Source organism: Engraulis encrasicolus, chromosome 3 (assembly GCF_034702125.1).
Source record: "Engraulis encrasicolus isolate BLACKSEA-1 chromosome 3, IST_EnEncr_1.0, whole genome shotgun sequence".
NCBI lineage: Eukaryota > Metazoa > Chordata > Actinopteri > Clupeiformes > Engraulidae > Engraulis > Engraulis encrasicolus.
In genome coordinates, this window is record NC_085859.1 from 2,598,997 (window position 1) to 2,625,077 (window position 26,081).

Here is a 26,081-nt window from a genome sequence, read left to right on the forward strand (position 1 = left end):
TGTTGCTGCTCCCGTACCTCCTGCAGTTGTTGCGCTAGCTCCTGCTGCTCCCTGCTTTGAGAATATAAATAAATATAGCCTAAAGCATGCAAGGACATGGGGGTTATATAACATGTTAAGCTATATAAACTTTGACTACTGTATTATTTTGATATGGTTAATCTCAAGATATATACACTGCTCAACAAATGCCCAATTTAATCATACTTCTGTGAAATAAACTTTTCCAGTTATGAATCAGCAACGGTTGTGAATCGATTTTGCAAGTTTATACTGCAAATTGAACCGGGAACAAGTAGAATTGAGAGGCAATAACCAAAACACATGCTAAAATAGAGTTATTCTGCAGTTGGTGTCCACAGCCCATGTCTCTGTTTTAATTCTTTCAGGCTGTATTTTTAAATCACTTTTGAATTCTGAGAGTGTCCCACCTCCACCCCTGGAGGTACCATGAGGTGGTGTTAACCACTGAAATCGCTCAGGTGCTGCTGCTCATTCAAGATGGCAAATCATTGTGAGGTGTTTTGCTGTGTCTTCTCGCAAAGTTTCCAGAGCTTGCGATACAGTACCAGAAGACAGTACTACACCAGGGCATATGGAGGGGGCTCTAGCAGGGCACTAGCAGTGCACTTCCTGTGCCACCTGGTACGAAGAAGGAGATTGTGATCCTACTAGTGGGTTGTGAACCCTCCTATGGCCACCTCAACATCTCCTGTAGTCCTAGTTTGCCCCCTGGTACCTCCAGGGATGATAAACACTTCATGATACCTCAAGGGGCGATAAACACTTCATGATACCTCCAGGGTTGATAAACACCTCCTCATGATACCTCCAGGGGTGGGACACTGTCAGAATGCATCAGAATAATGCATACATGAACAGAATACATGTTTTGGTTAGTGTCTATCATTAAAGTTACACAACAGTAGGCAAAATGGATTCATAATCACCCCTGCTTCCTTACTGGACTTTTACAAGACAAATATTTAATTAATTATAATTAATAGGGGAAAAGCTGCACTTTAGGTAGTATGCTTTCTCTGACAATGAAGAGTCCATTGTTGTCACCCTTATGTTTATATTTACCTGATATTTTTCTCTTCCTTTCTGACTTTACAGTCAGATGTAGAAATCGTATCTTGCAAATCAGACACCTGTCTTTTGAGTTGACGAATCTCCTGTTGCATGCCAGTTACGATACGTAGCACTGGGTCCTCCTCTTGACTACGTCTCTTCATTGAGGAAACAGGTGACTCATCAGATCCACTCCTGTGAGGTTCCTTTAAACATAAAATTGTAACCAAATCAGTTTTCATCTTATTAATGTCTCTCAGTTCTCTTGCCATGCTCTAACATTCCGTATTTCAACCAAACCAGACAAGCATTTGCGTAGAGAGAGAAAAATGTTTGGGTAGATGATGAACTCATTTTCAAAATTATTTGTTTGAAAGTGGGATTCTCCGAGAATGGGAAACACTCTCCCAGACCTAGTGAGTGGAGCTTGCGAAGCTGTGTGGAACTACAGGTCTGACAAGAGTTTGGCTATTCTACAGCAGGCATTATACAAAAGTAGTTTGTACTATTAAGTGATCAAGTGAAATAAACAGGACAACAGTCAATCTGAAACACTTTTGGAAGCATTCTACATACATATGAAACTGTATGAAATTTTCAATTTGTCTCCATCCATGTATTTCTTTGTTTATCTACAACAAAAGCACAAAAGCTCCACCCAAGGTTATCACTTCACATACCTTCAATTCAGTGTGGATCATTTTCTCTTCCATGGTTTCAACAGCTTCCACTAATGTGTGTCTCTGCAGTGCTGGAATAGTGTAGTGATCTTTCACATGGGTGCCGCAGAAGGAGGCAGTGCAGGTCAAACAGGTTTTAACAGCCTTCAGTTTCCGCCCGGTGCAGAAATCACACTCCACATCTCCAGGACCAGCATAGCTTTGGGCAGGCAGGACAGGACTGAAGTGCTCTAGCTTGTGGACCACCAGTGCCAAGGCTGAGTTTGAGTAGAGTGCCGGGTGGGAGCTGTATGTGCGTGGACACTGGGGACAGGCGTAGTGGCCTGTTTGGCTAGATTAGATTAGATTAGATTAGATTAGATTCTTAATTGTCCCATAGGGATATTTGTTTTCACATCAGACAGTCAAAAAACATCCTCAGACATCCATATACATATATTCATATCTATTCATATATACTCCAATATACACTCCTCTACATACCTAGGCTGTTCCCAGTATGAGGTGATGCACTGCTTGCAGTAACTGTGTCCACAGGGGATGGACACTGGGTCTTTCAGTACACCTGTGCAGACTGAACATTTGAAGTCCTCGTTGGTCAAGAGACTGACAGCCAACTCACTGTAGAGACAAAAGCAGTGCTTAATTTCAGGCTCACTCTCCACACCTTATTTGAATACAAGACAACTGTGATGATCATACCCAGTTCAGAGAATCAGGGAATGATGGAATTTACCTGGCATGATCTGGTGTAATAGATTCTCTTTTCATGTCTTCTGAATCCACTGAGTGTAGTCCAGGTGAGTGGAACCGTTCCAACTTCATCAGTCTGAAATCACAATATAATCTCTATTAAACAGCAGTAGATTTTGGACCAAAGAACCGGACCAATCAGATCAAAGCTGAACCATGATAATTATATCAGTAAAGTAAAATTCTTGCTCCCTCTAGTTTTTGGGCCCTATGACATGGCTATATTTTTCTGAAAGACACTCTCTAAACCTTGAGTCAGGAGGTCTATGCTCCTGATTGAAGCGTTCATAGAGGTAGAAAATAACACTAGAGGACACAGCAATTTGCGACAGCACTGGGAAATGGCAGCTGGAGCTTCCCAACTTCCGTAGGTAGTGTAGGTACTTTCAGGCAATGCAAGTCAATGGAGAACACGCCCGCCCCTATCAAGAAATTAACTAAAACTGTGTAAATATGAAGTAACACTTTAATCAAAGACCAGATTTGAAATGTCAGGCTAAATATCTACTTAAATAATATGAGTCGATAAAATACATTTAAAAATCAAATAGTAGGCTATATTTTATGAACATAGTTAGCAACACACTTCAACTATTGTCCTTGTATAGTGTGTTGATGGACATTTTCACAAGATTAAGCTATTTTTGACAGAGGTGAGCCTCGTTCTCCGTTAATTTCCATTTCTCTGATCTACCTACAGATAATGGCCGCTACAGATTGCCGTAAAAAGGGGGGCGGGGTCCTCTCTAGTGTTATTTTCTACCTCTATGGTAAAGGTTCATCCAACAAATGCAAATCCTCTTAATGCTCACTTTGGGTTGGGTTCAAATTCTCCTGTGAAGTTTCGTGGTGGATCCATTGATTGGTAAGACACACAGCTGGGGGCAGGTGAGTCTGACTTCTCCATCTTTACACTGAAATCACAAAATGTTGACATTTGTTAAAAAGGCCTATACTGTACAACTGTGCTCAAAATAATAGCAGTGCCTTTACAAAGTTGAGTAAATGTCAAAATTCTTCAAATAAATTGTACTTTAATGAGCAACAATGCATTTGGGACACTGCACATTCACTACAGATTTTATTTCAATGCAAGAAAATTGGGAAAAGTAATTCAATATTATACTTTTATATAGAAATGTTGACTAATGGTAAACAAAAATAGCAGTGTTGATATTGGTCTTTGGAAACTCAAAAAAGGTCTGTAGAAACTATCAAATACTTGAAATTTCAACTGCTGGGCATCTTAATCTTATATTTTGTTGCATAACTATGGTTTCTAATAACAGTTTCACATCTGTGGTGCATGGAGTCGACCAACGTCCAGGCCCAGCAACAGTCAACAGGTATTGGAGCCCAGGTCTGTTGCATTACATTCCACAATTCCACTGTGTGAATATGAGAGACCAACAGAAATCCTGCTTCTTTCCTAGGGTATTTTCACATATACAGTACTCCCCTTTAAAATTTAGAAAACCATACTTACATATTATGTGCACTGTTATTTGAAACCCATAAACCCGACTCATTAATTAGGCTAAAAAAAGCATTTGGGTTTAGAATTTTGTAGTTATTAGATAAGTTACAGAATAAATGTTTCTGATAGGACAGTGTCTGGTGACGTCAAAGGATGAATTTCAAATGACAGCGAAAACATTGATTTTTACTAGAATTGAGAGATTATCGGTATATGTGTAAATAATAATTCAACGCTCTTTTAAATTGCGTTGTACACTACAAATTAGGCCTATGTGGGTTTTGTTGTGCCTGCATATTGGCACACCATTAGGTGGCACTGTTACCTCATAGGTTTGAGTGTTGTCTCTACATGCAGTTATGCAAGACGAGGAGTATAGTTACAGACATGCTGTCCTGACTGACGTTCTCATAAAGTTTGAAAATGTACTACCGAGTCCTGCGTTGTTTCTACATTACAACTTAGTTCTAACAGATTTCATCACTTTCAAACGCAGTAGGCTGAGGTCATTTTTAAACATGGCGATTGCTGCTCTATTACAGAAGCTTTTGAGCAAGGCAGAGCTGGAGAAGTGACATGGCTGACATTGTCAAGCGATAGCAGAAGTGATTTGTAGGCTGACGGCGGACAAGAATGCAGGTTTTCAGTCGTAGAAATTATAAGCGCCATGGACTGGCAGATACTACAGAATTATTTGGAAACGGATTGTGACGGCTAAAGAGGCAGAGAGAGGTGGCAAGTCTATGGTGCTCTTCTGGGTGACAACACCAGGGCCAGCCGTGACCTTGTAGAGTAGAGTAGAGTAGAGTAGAGTACTTTTATTGATCCCGAAGGAAATTAAGGTGTCTGTCAGCTTACATAAATACACAAATCCAAACATACACAAAGAACTTATACACATAAATGCACATTACAGTAAAAGTATATCGCCACACACACTCTCTCTCTCTCCCTCCCTCCCTCCCTCCCTCTCCCCCTCTCTCACACACACACATCCTCTCTCTCTCTCTCACCCCCCCCCAACACACACACACACACACACACACACACACACACACACACACACCACACACACCACACACACACACACACACACACACACACACACACACACACAAACACTTCACACACACACACACACACACACACACACACACACACACACACACACACACACACACACACACACACACACACACACACACACACACACACACAAGGTCCTTGTAGGGCATCATGTTGCATACATATACACAAAAAGCCAAGATAAAAGTGTTCAGTACACATAAGTGAGCCAAAGTAGTTCTAAGTCCCTCAGTTAAAAAATGAAAAAATAAAAAATGAAAATAAGGCAGTTCACAGTAGCTTTTCCAGTGGTTGAGATAGTCCAGTAAGAATAAAAATGCAGAATTAAATAGTTCACAGCTGCTATCCCAGGGGCAAGATAGGTGAGGTAGCTGAGGTGGGGTGTAGTGAGATTATTGTCCTGTGTTGAGCAATCCCTTAAAGTGTCCAAGGTAGTGCAGGCGCTTGCTCCATGGGGGGGGGGGGGGGGGTGTTGGGTGAAGTGTAGCTGTCCAGTAGAAAAAAAGAAGAAGAAAAAATTTGGGGGGGGGAGGGGGTGGTTTAGGCAGTCCAGTCACCAATGACAATCTCTTTCATTGTGTCTTTCTGTGTGGTGTTGAAGAGCTGGATGGCCCTAGGAACAAATGACTTCCATAGTCTGTCTGTACGGCAGGGGAAGGCCCGGAGTCTGTAGCTGAACACACTCCTCTGGTTGGCCAGAAGCGGGTGCAGGGGGTGTCTGTCATTTTCCAGTATGGAGTCCAGTCTGCTCAGTGTCCTGTTTTCGGCTGTTGTAGTGAGGTCCTCCAATTCCATGCCCACCACAGACCTAGCTTTCCTCACCAGCCTGTCAAGGCGCCCAGCGTCCCTCTTCCTAATACTACCTCCCCAACAGGCGATAGCATAGGTAAGGACACTTGCCATGACAGACTGGTAAAACATCAGCAGGAGCCTGTTGCAGACGTTGAAGGATCTGAGCTTCCTTAGGAAGTAAAGCCTGCTCTGTCCTTTCTTGTACAGAGCATCTGAATTAGCAGCCCAGTCCAGTTTGTTGTCCAGGTGTCAACTGTCTCCACTGTCTCTCCCTCAATAGAGACAGGCACCAGTGGCGGGGAGGTCCTTCTGAAGTCGACCACCATCTCCTTTGTTTTGGTGGCATTCAGCTGTAGCTGATTATCCTGGCACCATCTGACAAAGTTCTCCACCAGTTCCCTGTACTCTCCTTCCTGTCCATCCTTGATGCACGCCACAATAGCAGTGTCATCAGAGAACTTCTGCATGTGACAGGTTTCTGTGTTGTAGCTGAAGTCGGAGGTGTACAGGGTGAACAAAACAGGGGAGAGCACCGTCCCTTGTGGCGCGCCCGTGTTACTGACTACAGTCTGGGATGTATGGTCGCCGAGCCTGACGAACTGGGGCCTCCCAGTGAGGTAGTCAGTTATCCATGTCACCAGTCCTGTTTCCACTCCCATTCGCAGCAGTTTGTCCTTCAGCATGAGTGGCTGGATGGTGTTAAAGGCACTTGAGAAATCAAAGAACATGATTCTCACAGCCATGTCTCTCTTGTCCAGGTGAGAATGCATCCTGTGTAGCAGATACAGGATAGCATCCTCAACTCCCACACTCTCCTGATAGGCAAACTGCAGGGGATCAAGAGCATGTTGGACCTGGGGCTTCAGTAAGTTGGTCAACAGCACACGTTCAAAAGTCTTCATTATGTGTGAGGTGAGGGCAACTGGTCTGAAATCGTTCAGCTCTTTGGGATGTGGCTTTTTGGGAACTGGGATGAGACAGGATGTCTTCCACTGTGTAGGGACTTTTCCCTCCTCTAGGCTTCTGTTGAAAATGAACTGTAGTGGCCGGCCTAGCTCCTCAGCACAGGTTTTCAGTAATTTGGCACAGACACCATCAGGGCCAGATGCCTTAACTTTGAGCCTCTTAAGTGTGCTTGTGACCTGTTCAGCTGTGACATTGGGGGGTTGCTGGTTTTGCAGGGGTGGGGGTGTGTGTATTGAGTGTGTTCTGTCTTCTCCAGGTGATACTGTGCTGGTGGGGGCTGGTTCAGAGGTGAGATTTGGGGGAGGGTAGAATGGTGAGAGTTCTTCCGGCTGATGGTTCATCAAGGGGGGAGGCGAGTTCACAGGGGGTGCTGATGAGCATTCAGAGGTGGTGCGGGGGGGGAGGAGGCAGGGTCAAAGTGTGATGGAGGAGGGGGTGCTGTGCTGGGAGTGAAGTCAGTGGTAGGTGTGTAGGGTGATCCAGAGGTGTTAATGTCTGTCCCCTTGCTGGCAACATTCACAATGGCAGTCCCACCAGGACAATTAACACTAGAACTACCACGGAGGGGTCAATTGACCTTTTTACCTAAAAGCCCCACAAGAGGGTCATTTGACCCTTTGGACCCCCTGCAGACACTCCTTTTGTTGTGGAAATGTGGCTGTTAGCACCTCACAGCTGTCACTTGAGACACTGTGTGTGTGTGTGTGTGTGTGTGTGTGTGTGTGTGTGTGTGTGTGTGTGTGTGTGTGTGTGTGTGTGTGTGTGTGTGTGTGTGTGTGTGTGTGTGTGTGTGTGTGTGTGTGTGTGTGTGTGTGTGTGGATCATTTCCAATGCCTGTTGAGTGTTGTATCTCTGCATCTTCGTTCCTTGGAGAGGAGCTTCTTTCACCACAAAATTCTTGAGGGAAATGAAGCAGTAGTCCACATGCACTGGTATTTATCCATCTAACAATTGGCAGGTTGCATTCACATGAGTCGTTATGGTCACATGGCATGGGAGATTCACACGTTACAGTTTTTTCTCGATTGGTTTGGCTAATTTCTCGAAACTGAGATGACATTCTCAAAACAACACGGACAAATCCCCAAACCAACTTGCAATTTCCCAAAACAGAATGGCATTTTTCATTGCTTTCATCAGATATCAAATGCTTTGTACATGTCTCAAATGTTTAGTACATCTCTGCAGATGGATATGTACAAATACCCTTCAGTTGACACATTCAGCATACATTTAGCACATTTTCCAAATAAATTGACCTTGCTTATCTAAACGAATTAGACAATTCTCAGTCTAATGGTTGCCCTCTTCAAAACACGTCAGCATTATTTTATTGTGTAAGTCATCATATGCAAAGTGGTCTACGCAATTCCCAAAACAGTCAAGGACATCATATTTTAAGAATTTCATTACATAGTAAATTCATGATAGTGTTCAACAGGTCAGGTGGTATTGTAACTTTACTAGTTAGTAGAAAATAATTTTACAACCGTGTATACTACAGTTTCCTCTGTTATTTGGCTAATTTCATGACATTTTTTCAAACGACATTCTGTTTTGAACAATTGCTAGTTGTTATGCTGAACCATCCAGTTTATTTTGACAGAAGGACTAAATGAATGCAAATGAGCCAAAGCAATTGAGAAGGATCTATGTCATTTTGATGGTACTGACTATTTATATGTGAGACGGTTTAGTGCTGATGCAAGAATGAGGTGTTTTGGGAGGTATATGACATTTTGCTAGTTATCTGAACTGTTGTGCAGAAGTGTAAGAATGCTTGGCCAAATGACCCAATGGTTATAGGAATGTCATCTCAGTTTCAAGAAATGAGCCAAACCAATCGAGAAAAACTGTAATTCAACCATTATCTGGTTGCAGTCATATGATTTGTCATGATCACATGGGACATTCACACATTCATTGATGACTTATAAGAAAATGTGCTGACATGTTTTCAGGACAACCATTACACTGAGAATCAACCAATTGGGATAGATCAGCAAGGTACATTCATTTGAAAATTCTACTAAATGTAAGGTGATTGTTTTAACTGTAGGATACTTGTACATAGCCATTTGCAAGGATGTACTAAATGTTTGAGACATGTACAAAAGCATTTCAAATTTGATGAAAGCAATGATACATGCCATTCTGTTGTGAGGAACTGCAAATTAGTTTTGGGATTTGTCCATGTTTTGAGAATGACATCTCAGTTTCAAGAAATGAGCCAAACCAATGGAGAAAAACTGTAACACACTGTCCGCCAAACTGTGCTATCTGTCTTTGCTGCTGATATCTTCATGCAAGTTGCTATTTACCTGTGGTGATTTTGGAGGCTGACAGCCCTTGGGAAGAAGCTGTCTGTCCCTGTTTGTCTTGGCTGTTGGCACTGTAAGGTGTGACCCCCTCACCCCTCACCCCACACACGGCCCCTAACAGCCTCATTACCATAACAAAATGAGTGATTAGTGTATTAGCTAAAAGCCGCCGGGTCAAATGACCCCTCTCTGGTACTTCTAGGTAGGCAGAAAAATCCTGGTAGTTCTAGTGTTAAACCGATTGTAGAAGCTATTGAGATCGTCTGCCCTGCTACAATCGCCGTCTGCTCCACGACTCTTGGCTTCACACCCTGTCATTGTCTTTAGGCCCTGCCACAGTTCTTTAGGGTTGTTGTCCATCTTCTCCTCTATCTTCCTGCCATATGCATTCTTGGCCTCCTTCAGTCTTTCCTTGAGCTCCCTCTGCACACCCTTGAGCTCCACTGTGTTGCCATCTCTAAAGGCCTTTTTCTTTCTGTCCAACAGCTCTTTCACATCTCGGGTCACCCAGGGTTTATGGTTAGGGTAGCAGCGCACAGTCCTGGTGGGCACGGCAACATCCCTGCAGAAGTTGATGTAGTCAGTTGTGCATTCTGTTATCTCTTCCAGGTTTCCATGGCCTTGCAGTACACCCCAATCAGTCGACTCAAAGCAGTCTCTCAACGCCTCCTCAGCTTCCGGTGTCCACATCCTGACAGTGCGTGTGGTGATGGGTAAACGTTGCACTTTCGGCTTGTACACAGGCTGCAGATGTATGAGGTTGTGGTCTGAGCAGCCCAGAGGGGGGAGGGGGGAGGAGATGTATGCATCCCTCACGTTGGAATAGAGTAGATCAATGGTCCTGTTTTTTCTGGTGTTGCAATCCACAAGCTGGTGGAAATTGGTCAGTGTGGAGTTTAGTGTAACATGGTTGAAGTCACCAGAAATTGCGAAGAAGGCATCTGCGTGTTGCGTCTGAAGCCTCGCAACTGTTGTGTGGATTATGTCACATGCGATGTCTGGCAGGACTTTTGGCGGTACGTACACACAGAGAATGATGGCATGTGTGAACTCTCGAGGCACGTAGTAAGGACGCAGACTCACCGCCAGTAGTTCCACATCTTTGCTGCATATTTTCTCTTTGACAGTCACATGTCCTGGGCTACACCATCTGTTGTTAATGTACACCAACAGTCCACCACCTCTCTTCTTCCCGGACTTTACTAGATCCCTGTCGAGTCGAACAGTGCTGAATCCCGGTAAATCCACGTTTGCATTAGGAGTGTTTTGAGTCAGCCACGTCTCAGTCAGGCAGATCAAACTGGCCTCCCGATAAAGCTTTTGGTTCTTTACCAAGGCAGCCAGCTCATCAGTTTTGTTCACCAATGAATTTACATTTCCCATTACGATCGCCGGCACAGAGGGTTTAAATTTCCACTTGTTCTCCCGTCGCTTGGTTCTCACTGCGACTCCAGCTCTCCGGCCGCGAAAGCAGAATAATTCCTTTGGGATTTCCACGCTCACAGAGCCCGCAGATTTCCGTAGTGCGATCAACTGGTTCCTTGTGTAGACAAGTCTCTTGCTGTCGGAACTTCTGTACTGATGTGTATCCATAGGATATAAGTAAATGCACCTCTTAAGTGTTAAGAATAATGCCAAAAGTCCAAAAAAGTAAAAAAAAAAGTCGAAGTCTTGTTTAAGAATTGAACAATTAAAGAATAGTTTTTAAAAAAGTCCAAGAAAAAGGACAAAACAGACGTAGACAAAGACAAACACAGGAGCTGATCAGACTTGCTGCCGCACTCGTCGGCGCCCAGACAGTGGTTAGAGAGTTGTCTTTCAATCTATGGGTTGCAGGTTCGAATCCTCCCTACATCTCCATCCATGGCTGAAGTGCCCTTGAGCAAGGCACCTAACCCCACATTGCTCCAGGGACTGTAACCAATACCCTGTAAATTTATAACTGTAAGTCACTGTGAATAAATGAAATCATCAGCTAAGTGCAATGTAATTGGTGAGTAGGATTAGCCTGCTAGTTTTTAGCTTAGACCTATTGTGCTTACGGGGTTGGAGGATATACTGTAGTTGTAAATAATACAGATTAAACACTATACAGATCAAACACTATACAGATTAAACCAGGGGTCCCCAACCTTTCCGGGTCAGAGGGCTACCAATGGCCATTCGAGGGCTACTGAGAGCTACCCGAGGGCTACTTTTGGCCCAGTACTTTTGTCTTGATATCATTCCCAAATCACATTAGATTGAATGATAATTTGCTTATAAATTATAAGGAAATATTCTTTATAGTCTATAAGGAAATAATCTCGTATTTAAATTAAGAAAAGCATTTACTGTGACTAAAATCTTGTAGTCGTGACTGTTTATTAACATGCTTGGTGGGCACCTCAGAAGCTCCTGGAGGGCTACCTGGCGCCCGCGGGCACCACGTTGGTGACGCCTGGATTAAACACTTTCAGTTACTCTGGCTCCCTTCATTGCCGTTCAGATTCCGTAGACTACCGGTGTGTCAGATCCAAATATCTGCTTGACATGTTCTACTCTTGTGGTGCTACTGGCTATTCCAGACTATTTCCGATTCGTAGAAACTAGGGATGGACATAATTAATCGATGAATCGATTATTAATCATTAAGGATTTGATCAATTATGTTTGATTCCGCCGACCAACCGAATGTAGTTTGTTGTCCGTCGTTGTGTATAGTGGAAGTCTTTAAGCAATGCAATGGACTTTGCAGCATGGCATTGTCTGGGTTCACGCTGTATTGCTATAATCGTAATGGCGCACCCCACCCCCACCCCGCACTTCACTGAGCTCCTATGTGGCGGGAAACGGTATTACAGTCCTGTTTCCAAGGCCAGCAACACTCCAGTCTCACTACCTTGGCTCCCCTATGATCGCAAATGAATAGTTATAAGGAAATAGGAGCGACCATGCAATCAGCTTTTGACTACCCATCTTGTATTCTCACTGACCCATCTGTGATTCGACGGAACAGCACGAGTCGGGGGGGACGAACAGGTGCAGGAAGACCTCCGTCAAACATGGCTAATAATGTTGACACACACGGCCGCACAACATTGAACGACGCTTTTCTTCCCCCCGACTGCAAGTGTTAAGGTGAGTGTTACAGATATGTAATTAACTAAGAGGGCTGATCAAGTCATCTGTCGTTTGAAAGTTTGGCTGCGCGATAACCCACAGCTCACTAATGCTGTTGGCCTGTTGCTAGCTAAGCATAGCCTGATAAACCAGACTAAATGTGGATGTCTAATTTAGTCTGGCCTCGATGCATAATACATCCGAAGATTGTTGATGAGAACAACCTTCCCTCAAAACCCTGCCCGCTTTGATTCAAAACACATCTTTGCGTTGTAATTAGTTTGCCAGATTCATGGCATTCTGGCTTCATTGAATCATTATTCGAGGCCAGACCTACCCGTAGACAAAACATTTTGCCGTCCAGCGGGTGGCGCTGGTTCACCAGGCTAAGCTAAGCAGTCTTACCTTGGCTGTTCTACCGTATGCTACTTGACCGCCAAGTCAGTAAACCTGTTCCTTCAACAAATAATTGATTGAATTGGGAAATAACTTGGTTGTTTTTAGCTATGAATATTTGTTTCAAGTGGACATCATGGTCGGAAGTATTGCTTTTGCTACTGCTTTTGCAACAAACATTCAAATAATGTGGAGCCAGTAGGCAACCTCCATCCACGTTGATGTCGCAAGGTGTTTAAAAGTCAAAACAAAATGTAAAGCTTGGAAAGGTAGGCTGTGCTGAGAAAATGGTCATGAGTGCTCTAAGCAGAGCCGCCACAAGGAGCATCTACAAACACAAAGTATCTTGCCATGCTTATGATCATGTCTATCTTCCTATGTGTGCAATACTGTATAAGTAATGCTGATAAGCAATGCTGATATCTTACCTTGGGTCAGAGTGTGGAGGTTCCCTGCTGAAATTAGGAGGGCTCATCATAGACCTGTCACTCTTCATGGACAGACAGCTGGGCACTGGAGACGCTGCTCTGGGAGTCTGTAGCCTGGTAAAGTGCATAAACACAGCGAAGCTATTGAGAATGCATAGGCTAGGCTACATGGAAAACATGGAATCACACATCTACACTGTAAATATATTTGTTTGAATTGTATTACAAAGGAAAGCGCCTCAAAGCAATATGCATACAAACACATAATATATTGCCATGGTCATATTAAGCTTCCTATGTGTGCAATGTGGGCAATGCTGATAAGCAATGCTGATATCTTACCTTGGGTCAGAGTGTGGAGGTTCCCTGCTGAAATTAGGAGGGTTCCCCATAGACCAGTCACTCTTCATGGACACACAGCTGGGCACTGGAGACACCGGCCTGGGTGTCTGTAGCCTGGTAAGTACACAAACACAGAAAATCATTACATTACATAATATCTCTAAAGGCACACTGTACATGTGTGTGAATATTGTGATTAAAAAAACATTAATGTGGGGAAAACACGCATGTCAGAAACATGTAAATGGAGCAATTTAGCACACGTTACATGTGTTTAGCCTTGTAACGGCAATGGGATCGCCAGTGATTTTCCACTAGCCAACATTTCACCTGCATTTCGTGGGTTGGTGGGTGTTAATTTAGAGCATTGTAACTAACATTTCTGTGTGATGATAACCATTCTGGAGTCACACCTAAGTTTGACTTATCAGCTGTTAAAGTGACACGCTCCCATAAAAATGAATGCTTCTAGCAAAAATCGTATAAGAGAGAAAGATATGTTAAAACCCGCCCATCCAATGCAAAGGAGTGGGCTCAAAATTCGGTCTCCTAGGGGGGCGTTGTCCCTCCTTCTTCTTCTCTATTTATGGTGTTTGCACAAGACGTGCGCTACAGCCATCTACAGCGCTAAGGGGACTCCATTTATTCTCAAACTGAAGACTCCGAAGGTCTCCTATTCGAAGGTCTCCTAAAGGGGTGTTCACCCGACATAAAGTGGATACCGGAAAAGAACCCGCCTGATTTATCTCTCTCTCATATACGATTCTCTTCTTTTAGGATGGCTGCATACTTCTCTACTGGCCTATCTTTCAATTTCATATGTGTGCAATGCTGATATCTAACCTTGGGTCAGACTGTGGAGGTTCCCTACTGAAATTAGGAGGGTCCCCCATAGACTTGTCACTCTTCATGGACACACAGCTGGGCACTGGAGACACCGGCCTGGGTGTCTGTAGCCTGGTAAGTACACAAACACAGCAACGCTATTGAGAATGCATGGGCTAGGCTGCATGGAAAACATATCTGCACTGTAAATATATTTGTTTAGAGTTGTATTACAAGGAAAGGTGCATGAAAGCAATGTGCATCTTCAAACACACAACATGTTGTCAACTTCATGTTTATCTTCTGTGCAATATAAGCAATGCTGATAAGCATATGATAAGCATATCTTACCTTGGGTCAGACTGTGGAGGTTCCCTGCTGAAATCAGGAGGGTTCCCCATAGACCTGTCACCCTTCATGGACACACAGCTGGGTTCTGGAGAAACTGACCTGGGTGTCTGTAGCCTGGTAAATAGGCAAAGACAGAAAAGCATTGCATTACGTAATACCTTTAAATGGCTTTTTTTCCCCTAAAAAGTGACCCTAAGGCCGCAATGACTCTGGACGCTGATTTTTACAGTAGGAGGCAGATGATGTGTTCTATTGTTTTTTAATGAAAATGAGCGGATTCCATGCCGAATATCAGCGGCAGGCGGATTGCGAATTTTCTGCCTCTCCGCCTCTCTGGCCTGGGCGGATCGAGTTTAATCACTCAATATAATGGAAAAAAGGAGGCGCACACAAGACTTGCGTGAAAAAGTGTATTGAAGCCGAAAATATACAACAGAAGTCTAAGGTTAACTGGAGAGACAGACGTTTCGGAGCTAGTCCATTCTCAATGTCTCCAGTAGATCGAGTTTAAAAAAGTTCAACTCAAGGTCGAAAATCAACTTCACGTTGTGGGCGGATTTCCAGATGTTTGATAGGAGACCATTATCAACATTCATATCAGATTCACTATCCAACGTTAGGAGAGCAAGGGAAGAGCTCATCTTCTATCCATTTTACATAGATGAATTTACAAAGCACTTTGTGTATGTTTTCACAACATTCAAACAACACAACACCATCGATTAGGCTACATTGCAAGTGACAGCTCAGCCATTACATTGCCTGGTCACCGCATTCGAATGGTCAGTAGATCTGCACTCGGTGTGATCACTACAGATAAATCAGCTTCTGTTGTGATGGCGGCCTAGAGAGTATTTCAGCCAAATTTCATGTTTTTAAACCAAAGTTAATGGTTTTTACAAAAAATAATTTAGTAGCAGTGGCGGCCATCTTGAAAAATGACCACCATATTGATTTTTTGCGTGGCCACCGCCTTTTTTCCAAAAAGTGGTCCTTACAGAATATCTGTGGCAAATTGCATGCTTTTATACCAAAGCTAAAAAAGGCCCTTAAGCCGCTTGGCTATATGAGGGTGGTTGACGTTTAAGGCCGTAACACACTTAAAGGAGGAAACATATGGGTCATTTCACATGAAATCAGACACTTTGGGACCCGACCGACAGAGATTTCAATCATACTTGGTGTGCCAGTTTAGTAGCACGGTAGCACCCCAGGACTGCATATGTGTGAATCTGACACCAATATTAAGGGAGAAACAGACTAGCAAAGGTTTACATATGAGGGTAAGACACTATACAGCTATACACTACAGCCACGCTTGTGACCTGCCGACATTCTCCTATTTAAGCAAGATTTAAGAAATATTTGTATACTTTATTTTTTAGCCTAATGTGTATGTAGGCCTATAACCTACTGAAATGAAATGCAATTGTTTTATCTTACAGACGTGAATCTCATCATCTGCAAAGGACCGCATTAAATAATTACACAATTAAAACTGCAATCCCATTGGCCAAGGTGTGAGGCCCATCACTAAATTGCAGTGGGAAGTTTTTCTTCTATATTTTACTAAATTGTTGGTTAACCCTCAAGCGACCGGCCTGCTTTTGTGACTAATCTGACCGAGTGGGGTCATTTATGACCCTAAGGAGTTTATATTTTTTGGTCAAAAAAAGTTTATATTTTCATTAGTCAAACTTACATACGTATATGCTAAATATGATGTATGCCCTCATTTGCATATGTAAACATCAAAATACAAAAAACATCCAATACATTTTTTCTTCTCTCATCATCAGTAATCAACTGAGAAAGTTTCATGTGATATCTGTCATTTACATTTTTTAGCCTATTCACTTATACAGTATATTTATGCTAATTATGGAAATTGTTCAAAGTGAAACTTTGGGAAACCAAGCTAAATTCTATTCCTTAGGCCTATAGATGATATTTCAGCAATAAAACTTTAGGGTACTCAACATTTCTGGGTTCATGAATTCACGTGATCAGAGAATATGGTAATTTTCTGGACATTGTAGTTGTAAAAAGGTGTCTTCCATATGTATTAGAGTAAAGAAATTATTCAACTGAAGCTTCAGCCTTTGTATAGCCATATAATAATAAAATACTTTTTTAATGAAAAAATCCATAAAATCCACCAACATCTTATCTGCAACCCCTCTCTTCCCTCCCCCACTGATCTCTTCCCCCTCCACCAGTTATTTTCTAGCTTTCATCTCCTGGACCCCTCTAAAATATCTGACCTCATCTCCAAATCCACGCCCTCTACCTGTCAGCTTGATCCCCTCCCCACTACCCTTGTCAAATCCTGCCTCCCCTCTCTCCTCCCCTTCATTTCTGCCATCATCCACTCCTCACTCTCTACTGGTACTGTACCCTCTCTGTTCAAAGTTGCTGCTGTCACTCCTATACTCAAAAAACCTGGCTCTGATCCCTCTGACTACAACAACCTCCGCCCAATCTCCAACCTTCCATTCATCTCCAAAATTCTAGAAAAAATTGTAGCCTCTCAACTCCATTCCCATCTAACTCATAACTCCCTCTATGAGCACTTCCAGTCTGGTTTTCGCCCCCGACATAGCACTGAAACCGCCCTGGTTAAAATCACTAATGACCTGCTCATGGCTGCTGACTCTGGACTACTCTCTATTGTCATTCTCCTTGACCTCAGTGCAGCCTTTGACACCATCTCTCATTCTATCCTTCTCCACAGACTCTCCTCAATTGGCATTAGTAACACACCCCTTGACTGGTTCCACTCCTATCTCTCTGGCCGTTCTCAATTTATTCAAATGAAGTCTTTTAAATCTAAGCCCTCCCCTGTCACCTCTGGTGTCCCTCAAGGTTCTGTTCTGGGCCCCCTCCTCTTCATCACCTACCTCCTTCCCCTTGGTAATATCTTCCGCAAATTCAAAATTAATTTCCATTGCTATGCTGATGACACCCAGCTCTATTTATCTGGCAAACCCTCTAACACTCTCCCTCCTCCCTCACCACCTGTCTCTCTGAAATCAAATCCTGGTTCACCTCCAATTTTTTGAAACTCAATTCTAACAAAACTGAAGTCCTACTAGTAGGCACCAAATCCACCTTATCCAAAGCAGATAGTTTTTCCTTCTCTATTGATTTTATTTTTTTTTATTATTTTTTTATTTTTATTAAAGGATCCCCATTAGCTTATGCCGTAGCAGTTCGCTAGTCTTCCTGGGGTCCTATTCCAAATACATGTAACACATCACATTTCAGATTAATAACAATACAGATAAACATGCCTTGCAAAAAAAAATAAAAAGAGTTTTTCAAAGATTCAAGTAAAAGACATAAAAGAAGATCTCAGAAGGTCAGCAACAAGTTTAGCAAACTGTTATAAAAAGCAATGCTGCCACATTGCTGAAAGTTCTCCTTCACACATTTAAAACAATAAAAAAACAGACCTTACAACTTAAGATGACACCTATATCAACCATTCAAAAGATACCTTTTTAATTTCCTTTTAAAGGTTTTTTTGCCCGTGTCTTCACGGATATCCAATGGCAATTCGTTCCATGTCTTAATTGCTCTATAAAGCACAGTTCTTTTCATTGAATTCGTTTTTGGATTTGGTAGCACAATGTCACCCTTGCCTGCTTTCCTGGTGGCATATTTGTGAGCCGTGTTACAAAACACTACTTGCTGGATCAAAGACTCAGGTCTCTGCGTTTTTATTGCTTCATTAAGACATGTCGCTGTGCTTAAGGCCAGTCTTTTCTCCACGCTGAGCCATGACAGCGCAGTGTGCATCTTATGGATGCCAGTTCTAGGTGAACATCCAAGGACAAGTCTGGCAGCTCTGTTCTGAACGACTTGTAGTTTTGCCAGCTCCCTTTTTGAGGCTGAGGCCCAGACCACTGAGCAGTAATCTAGATGAGATAAAATTAAAGATTTGCAGACTTGCTCTTGGATTTTAAATGGCACATATGGTGAACATTGTCTAGTAAAGTGAATACCACTGCCCATTTTTTGAATGATTCTATCTATATGCTGTGACCAAGACAGATGGTTGTCAATGACCATACCCAGCAATTTCAGCTTTTCAACTTGTTCAATGGGTTCTTTGGCCACATATAATTCTAACTTTGGCTTGGTAGCCAGTTTATGTCTAGACCCAAATAAAATACTCTTAGTTTTGGATATATTCAAGACCAGCTTATTCACAGTAATCCATTCATACACCCTTTCCAATTCTTTGGATATTACCTCCCCAAGTTCATCACTAGAGTTGGCAGCACAATACATTGTTGAATCATCAGCATACATTACCAGTGTAGAATGTTTTACTACAGAGGGCAAATCATTGGTAAATATGGAGTAGAGTAATGGTCCAAGACAACTTCCTTGAGGCACACCACAAGTTATGTTATTGATATTAGATAAGCTGCCATTGTAGCAAACTCTTTGTGTTCTAGCACAGAGATAGCTCCTAATCAGGGAAATGGCATTTTGTGTGAAGCCATAGGATATAAGCTTTCCAGTCAACAACTCATGGTCTATTACATCAAAAGCAGCACTGAAATCTAACATAACAGCAGCCACTACCTTAGAGTTATCGATTTCCCTAAACCAGTCATCTGTCATTTGAGTTAGGGCAGTGCAAGTTGAATATCCTTTCCTATATGCATGTTGGTATTTGGTGGTTAATCTATTAAAATCAAAGTAATTCTGTATCTGAATATAAATTATCCTTTCCATAATTTTACTCAGCACAGGTAGTATACTTATAGGGCGACTGTTAGGTCCACTGAACGTTGATCTGGTGTCCTTAGGCAGTGGAATAATCTTACCTTCCTTCCACTGCCCAGGATACCTTCCAGTTAAAACACATCTATTTAATATATGACATATGGGTCCTGAAATGTGATTAGAAGCCAGTTTCAGTATCTTGCTATCGAGGTTGTCAGTGCCTGCTGTACCATAGGCAGGTAGGGACTCCAACAGTCTCTTGACTTCCTCCTCTTCAACACATTGAAATTTAAAACTACACTTCTTATTCTTCATAATTTCGTTAGTAATTAAGTTAAAAGTGTTGGAATCTGTGCAGTGCATATTCTGCCTTAATGTGTGAACTTTACTTGTAAAAAAGTTGTTAAAATGATTAGCAATATCTACAGGCTTTGTTAGAAATTCACCATTGGCCTCTACAAAAGGGGCACAACCATTTTTGTTTCTACCCATGATTTCATTTAAAGTATTCCAAAGCTGTTTACCATCATGTTTTGCATTACTTATTCTCTGCTTGTAGTATTCCTTCTTCTTGGCTTTGTTCAACTTGGTAACTCTATTTCTCAGTGTGCAATATGTAAGCTTGTCCTCGGCAGAGCGGGATGTGACCCACACTCTTTTAGCTTCATCCCTTTCACTCATTAACCCTTTAATCTCTTCATCAATCCATTGGGCGCTTTTAGACTTAACTGTAAATTTCTTCATGGGAGTATGCAAATTCACAATATTCATAAAAACATTCATAAATTCTTTTAGAGAGATGTCTGGATCCTCAGCTGCATAAACACCTTTCCAATCAATTCTTCCAACATCAGCTAAAAATCTATCTTCAATGAACCCTTTATATGATCTCTTGTATATAACTTTGGGACCTGACTTTGGTACCTTAAATTTTCTTGCTGTAGCTATAATGTTATGATCACTGAAGCCTACAGGAATAGAAATTGGCTTTGAACACAACTCTGGGCAACTGGTATAGATATGATCTATACAAGTTGATGAAGTATGTCCCACAGAATTAGTGACTACTCTGGTTGGAGCAGTGACAATTTGTGTCAGGTTACATGCATTAGCCAGTGATGATAACTTTTTTTTAAAAGAACAATTAGTATCTAGCCAGTCAATATTCATATCACCTAACAGGTAGATTTCAGTCTTTGAGTCAGCAACCATGTCAATCATGTCACACATGTCATTAAAATACTGAGAATTTGTGCTGGGAGGCCTGTAACAGCAACCAACTAAAACAGGTTTTAAGTGTGGTAGATGTATTTGTACCCACAGTGCTTCTACATTGCTGCACATAAATTCCTGACACACTTTAGAAGGAAGATGATTTTGTACGTAAATGGCCACTCCCCCTCCATGCCTGTCTCTATCATTTCTAAATAAAGAGTAACCATCTAATGCAACCACTGGATCAAGAATAAAAGAGTCCAGATGAGTCTCAGTCACTGCAAGTATATGGATGTTGTTTGCCTGTATTAGGCTATACAATTCCTGAATTTTGTTCCTTATACTGCACACATTTATGTGAGCAAATACCAAGCCTTTGTTAGGAAGTTTTAAAAGGTTTTTATCCATTTTCCCTATTCAGATGCAAATGTCCAACCCAGTCCAACCACGCTATAACTCAAGAGTCCTCAAACTGCTTCTTCAATGCCCCCCGGCAAGCCTCCAGACTTAACCGCATGTCCTTTTCCAGCTCCTTTTTTTCAGGTTTAGCTGCAGGATGGATGATGAGTTTATCATAGCGAAGAAAAGCAATTTCCCCCCTCTCTCGTGCTGCTTTCATGGCTGGTATGAGTTCCTTGCGTTTTTGGCGGACCTCTTCTGGGTAGTCCTCATTGATGTAGACATTGGTCCCCTTTAGGTTTTTTGCGCATTCCATAACTCTGACTTTGTCCTTATAACTCACAAATCTTGCAACAATTGGCCTGACTCGATCTCCATTTGAGTTCCCAGTCCTGTGTATACGTTCAAACTCCATGCCTGATAGTTTCAGCTTCTCAGCGAAGATCTGTCTCACTTTCTCTTCTGATTCAGCCCCGTTCTCCTTCTCAGACTCAGGGATCCCATCAATCATGATGTTGTTTTTCCTCACCTGGATGTCCAAGTAGTCCAACTTAGGCAGGAATGAGCTGATGTTCTTAGCAACAACAGAGAGATCAGAGTCTACTTCAGAAAGTCTAGTGGTTGTCGTCTTCTCCTTAGCAAGCAGCTCATCCACATCTTTTTGTGTGTAGTGGAGGCTCTCTCGCAATTCACTTATTTCCCTCCCCATTCCATCTAATCTCTTGTTATTTGTGTCCATCACAATTGTTAAAAAGCTCTTAAAGTTCTGCTCCTGTTGTACCAACATCTCTTTATAAAACAGTCTTTGTTGTTCCAACATTTCACGCACCTGGGATAAAGTCACAAAATCCTCATCCTTTCCTTTCCTTCCCCTTTTCGGTGACAAGGTGTTCGCTGTCAACTGCAAATCCTCTTCTTTTGATTTTTTCCCTTTTTTTGGTGACATGTTGTCTTCCAGTGTCAGGTTGAACTGTGCCCTCTGTTGTTTATGTCCTGGTTGAAGCTGCTAGCTGGTAGCCCAGCTCTTGTCTGGTAGTAGCAAAAAATGCTGGTAGGTCCTGGTGTTGACTGCCAGACAAAAGTCAGTTGTTAGTTGTTGGTCACTGCTAGTTAGGTCCTGGGAGACTGGCCTGGTGGCAGCCACTAGCAGGGAGTCTGAATCCGGCCTAATGGCTGCTAGCTGTAGCCACTAGCTGGGAGCATGGATCCAGCCTGATGGTAGCTTCTTGCTTCAAATGGAATGGTCTTTCTTCCAAAATGCGTACAAAGGAATGTTTATATAAAACTTGAGGTCTTGCTGAGTAAAAAAGTCACAAATATGTGCCAAGATTGATTTGTTATACTTGCACTACTGCTGCTCTCACTGCTGCTGACACACGGCGGCCATCTCATGATAACTCTCCTGTCTCCCCCTCCCCTCAAGTTAAGAGTCTGGGCGTCATGCTTGATGGCTCTCTATCCTTCCTCTCCCACATTAACAACATCACACGGTCTGCTTATTTCCACCTACGCAACATTAACCGTCTCCGCCCCTCTCTCACTTCCCATTCTACCTCCATTCTTGTACACAGTCTTGTCACCTCCCGCATTGATTACTGTAATTCTCTCCTCTTTGGTCTCCCTCAAAAATCTCTCCACAAGCTCCAACTGGTCCAGAACTCAGCTGCCCGCATCATTACTAAAACCCCTTCCTGTCACCATATTACCCCTGCACTGCAACATCTCCACTGGGTCCCTATCAAATATAGAATTCATTTTTGAAATGCTTCTCCACACCTTCAAGGCTATCCACAATCTTGCTCCCCCTTATCTATCTAATCTTATTCACATTGCTGTTCCCTCCCGCCCCCTCCGTTCCTCTTCCTCCATTCTCCTCTCTGTCCCCTCTGCCCGTCTTAATTCCATGGGGAATAGAGCTTTTAGCTGCTCTGCTCCTAAGCTGTGGAATGCCCTTCCCCCTGACATCCGCAATATTGACTCTTTGCCCCTCTTCAAATCCAGGCTAAAAACCCATCTGTTTCAGATAGCCTTTTCTTTATGATTCTTAAACTCTGTTTTATTTTTTTATTTTTATTTTTTTTTAAATTGTAGTTATTTATTTGTTTAAAATTCTGTTTATGTGTCTTGTTTTATTTTTGTTTCTCTCTGTACAGTGTCCTTGAGAGTTTTGAAAGGCGCTTTTAAATAAAATGCATTATTTTATTATTATTAATAAGGAATATTCAAAAAACAAAATTGATTTCTACACTGATGACTTGTTTCCTCCCTCTTTGTTCATCAGGATGACTTCCATTTCAAATTCTCATCATGTGTCTAGGATCACTATGTCATGATATCAACAAATATGGAGCAATAGTAGAGGAAATGCTACCTGGGTGCCGTCACAATATGCTTCGTTGGCTATCGCAGTGGTGCCCTATTTATTTATATAATATATTATATTTTAATAGTATAAATGTTTATATTATAAATATCTTAGGTCTGCTGACCATGGCCTGCCCCAAGACACAAAATACAAAAAACAGAGTTTGAAAATTACAACAACAATGGACATTATAATGTTGAGTATCTCATGGATCCTCTCGGGGTCATAAATGACCCCAGAGGTGTTTTGATTATAAATCCCATATAGATGGTCCAAATCTCACGAAAATCATTCACAACATGCACAACACATGTATTGACAAACTCCTAGAAGGACACGTTTTTCTGATGAAAACTGCAGAAATGGTGTATGAAAATATGTGCCCGGGGTCATAAATGACCCCAGTCGGTCGCTTTAGGGTTAATGAAGCATTATCAGACATATTTGAAATCATTGTGATCTAAAGCTATAATATAATCTTAATAAAGCCTTATGTTACTGGAAGAGAACTGCGCTCCTCCAGCACAGCCACCTGGCTCTGCCATCCAGTCGCTCTAGGTACTCTCAGTCAAGACTGTTCTACATTGTACCCAATTGGTGGAACGGTCTCCCAGAGGCAGCAAGACTAAGCACATCTCTTGCAGCCTTCCAGAAACAAGTAAAGACTCTCCTTTTTCGTGAGTATCTACTAGACTAATGTTTGGGCTAGCCCCAGGCCAGACCTTTGACACAAGGTGTGTGTGTGTGTGTGTGTATGTGTGTGTGTGTGTGCGTGTGCGTGTGCGTGTGCGTGTGCGTGTGCGTGTGTGTGTGCGTGTGTGTGTGTGTACTATTAAACTAATACTGTGTATTACTATTACTACTACTAAAAAAACTAACTGTAAAGTTGGGAGTTGCATAATAAAGGGATAAGCCGTGTTTCTTTATTCACGTGGCTTCATGTTTTGCCTGTTACATTTCTTCTGCTATCTTGAGTACAGTTCCAGTAGTACAGTGCAGTAACCCCACACTGCCACCCAGTGGTCACATGACATCGTTACACTAACCAACCCTTAGCATCTGCACTGTTCTGTATATGTCCGGTGCATTTTGTATCTGCTAGTGATGTTGGCTATGATCATGTCCTTTTATTATTATTATTATTTATTTTTAAACTTCTAATTGTTTCTGATGCTGTTGACAAAATCAAGTAGCCTACGAGCCTTGTGAAAAATGTAAAGAATGGGGAACTTGGCTAATACATTCGTTGCATAGCCAAGATCTTCATAATATACAGTATATTTTGGATTTGAACTTTGTTTTCTTTCAAAATTAAAACCTGTTTTTGCCACATTCTCAAGACTCAGTGAGACAGCAGTAGTTTCAATGGTAGTTGTAATACTCTGGCCACCATCCTACACAGTGCACCTTTAACCCTCTGGTTGTGTTAGAGACATGGTCATGTTCATGGTGTTAACGGTCAAAATTGACCGCCTACACAAAAAACGTAATAATACATTGATTGAAAATCTGATTAGCATATTTTGTGATTAATACATTTTAGACATCCCTTTGAAACATTTCCAAGGTCATTTAAATGTTATTCTGCTTTGTTTTAGTGATTTGTAGGCTTTTTTTCATATCTTGCACCAATTCGTTGTATTAACCCTCTGGAGTCTAGGGCCTCACAGAGGCTTTCAAGCAGTTTGGAACAACTTTACTTTTTTGAAGTATTTCTACTAATTTTAAACATCTATACTAATGTGGCACGTATGGTTGTACTGTATTCTGAAAAGCCTAACAAAAAAAGAGAATGAGAGTAAAGTGAATGTAATATAACTGTATATAACTTTGGGAGATATAAATTAATGGTCCGGTCATTTTTGACTGAAACACCATGAATGTAACAAGTTGGTGTATCTTTCACAATTCTTTAGGAATTTCATTATAGGCCTATTTCATTTTGACCATTCGAATAGGTTAGCTGGAGGATATCACGAAGTGTCATTTGTGTATGATATAGAGAAGTTATTTAAGAATGAAGTTCCAAAACGGTCATTTTTGACCGTAACACAACCAGGGGGTTAAACTTTGCAACAGAAATACTTCTTGGACAATGAGCCCAACATACCTGGCTGTCACAATATGACACAAACTCAACAGCTCGCCATTGTGCTATGTCCACAATAAAGACCTGACGCAGCGTGGTTCGTTTCAGGAACAGCCATGTGTTGAAAAGGAAGTTAACGGTTAGTTTGGCGTGTCTATCTGTATAATCCAAAAATGTAACACTTAGTTCACTGTTTCATCACTGCAATAGCTGCACAAACGCTTAAGACAATGGGTTTGTGGTATGTAAACAGACCAATTGTAGCCCAAGCACCTTAAAACTGTGCCCTATTCGCCACTTGACTGGCCTATTTATTCGGCATATAGACATACACCTACATCCTCTCTCCACTGATTCAGAATGTTAAACAAATGTTCGACCACCCGATGTACTTCAATGGAAAATAACGTTTTTTCTGCAGCCTGATTCTGGCTAAGCATAGCGAGTATCCAGCCGCGGTAACCAACCTGACAGGCGCGCTAACCAACATTGCGCCTTCACTGCGAGTCCGAGCGCTCCGAAGTCCGATCGTTTCTTCGCGCAGCGGAGCACAGTTCAGTTCAACAGCAAGGGGTAATATTGTCTCTTAATAACTTCTCCTGTTCTGTATTAGGCCTATCGATCGCTTCAGATGGTAGATGGTTGCTGTCTAGACCGAGAATATTCTGGTTGTGAACAGA

General features: G+C 42.1%; 1 protein-coding gene across 2 annotated transcripts; it reads right to left on the reverse strand.

Moving 5' to 3' along the window:
- Positions 1-1,014: 1,014 nt before the first annotated feature.
- Positions 1,015-26,081, reverse strand: LOC134445179 (E3 ubiquitin/ISG15 ligase TRIM25-like). Of its 2 annotated transcripts, XM_063194262.1 has the most exons (10): positions 25,869-26,081; positions 14,594-14,707; positions 14,261-14,374; positions 13,418-13,531; positions 13,076-13,189; positions 3,320-3,421; positions 2,491-2,583; positions 2,238-2,375; positions 1,755-2,085; positions 1,015-1,280 (listed from the first exon to the last, which is right to left on the reverse strand). In XM_063194262.1, exons 1-10 carry the CDS (start codon positions 25,889-25,891, stop codon positions 1,083-1,085), a joined length of 1,341 nt encoding a protein of 446 aa, XP_063050332.1. In that variant the 5' UTR covers positions 25,892-26,081; the 3' UTR covers positions 1,015-1,082. The 2 variants fall into 2 exon arrangements, with proteins under 2 accessions (XP_063050332.1, XP_063050334.1); XM_063194264.1 differs by lacking the exons at positions 13,418-13,531; positions 14,261-14,374.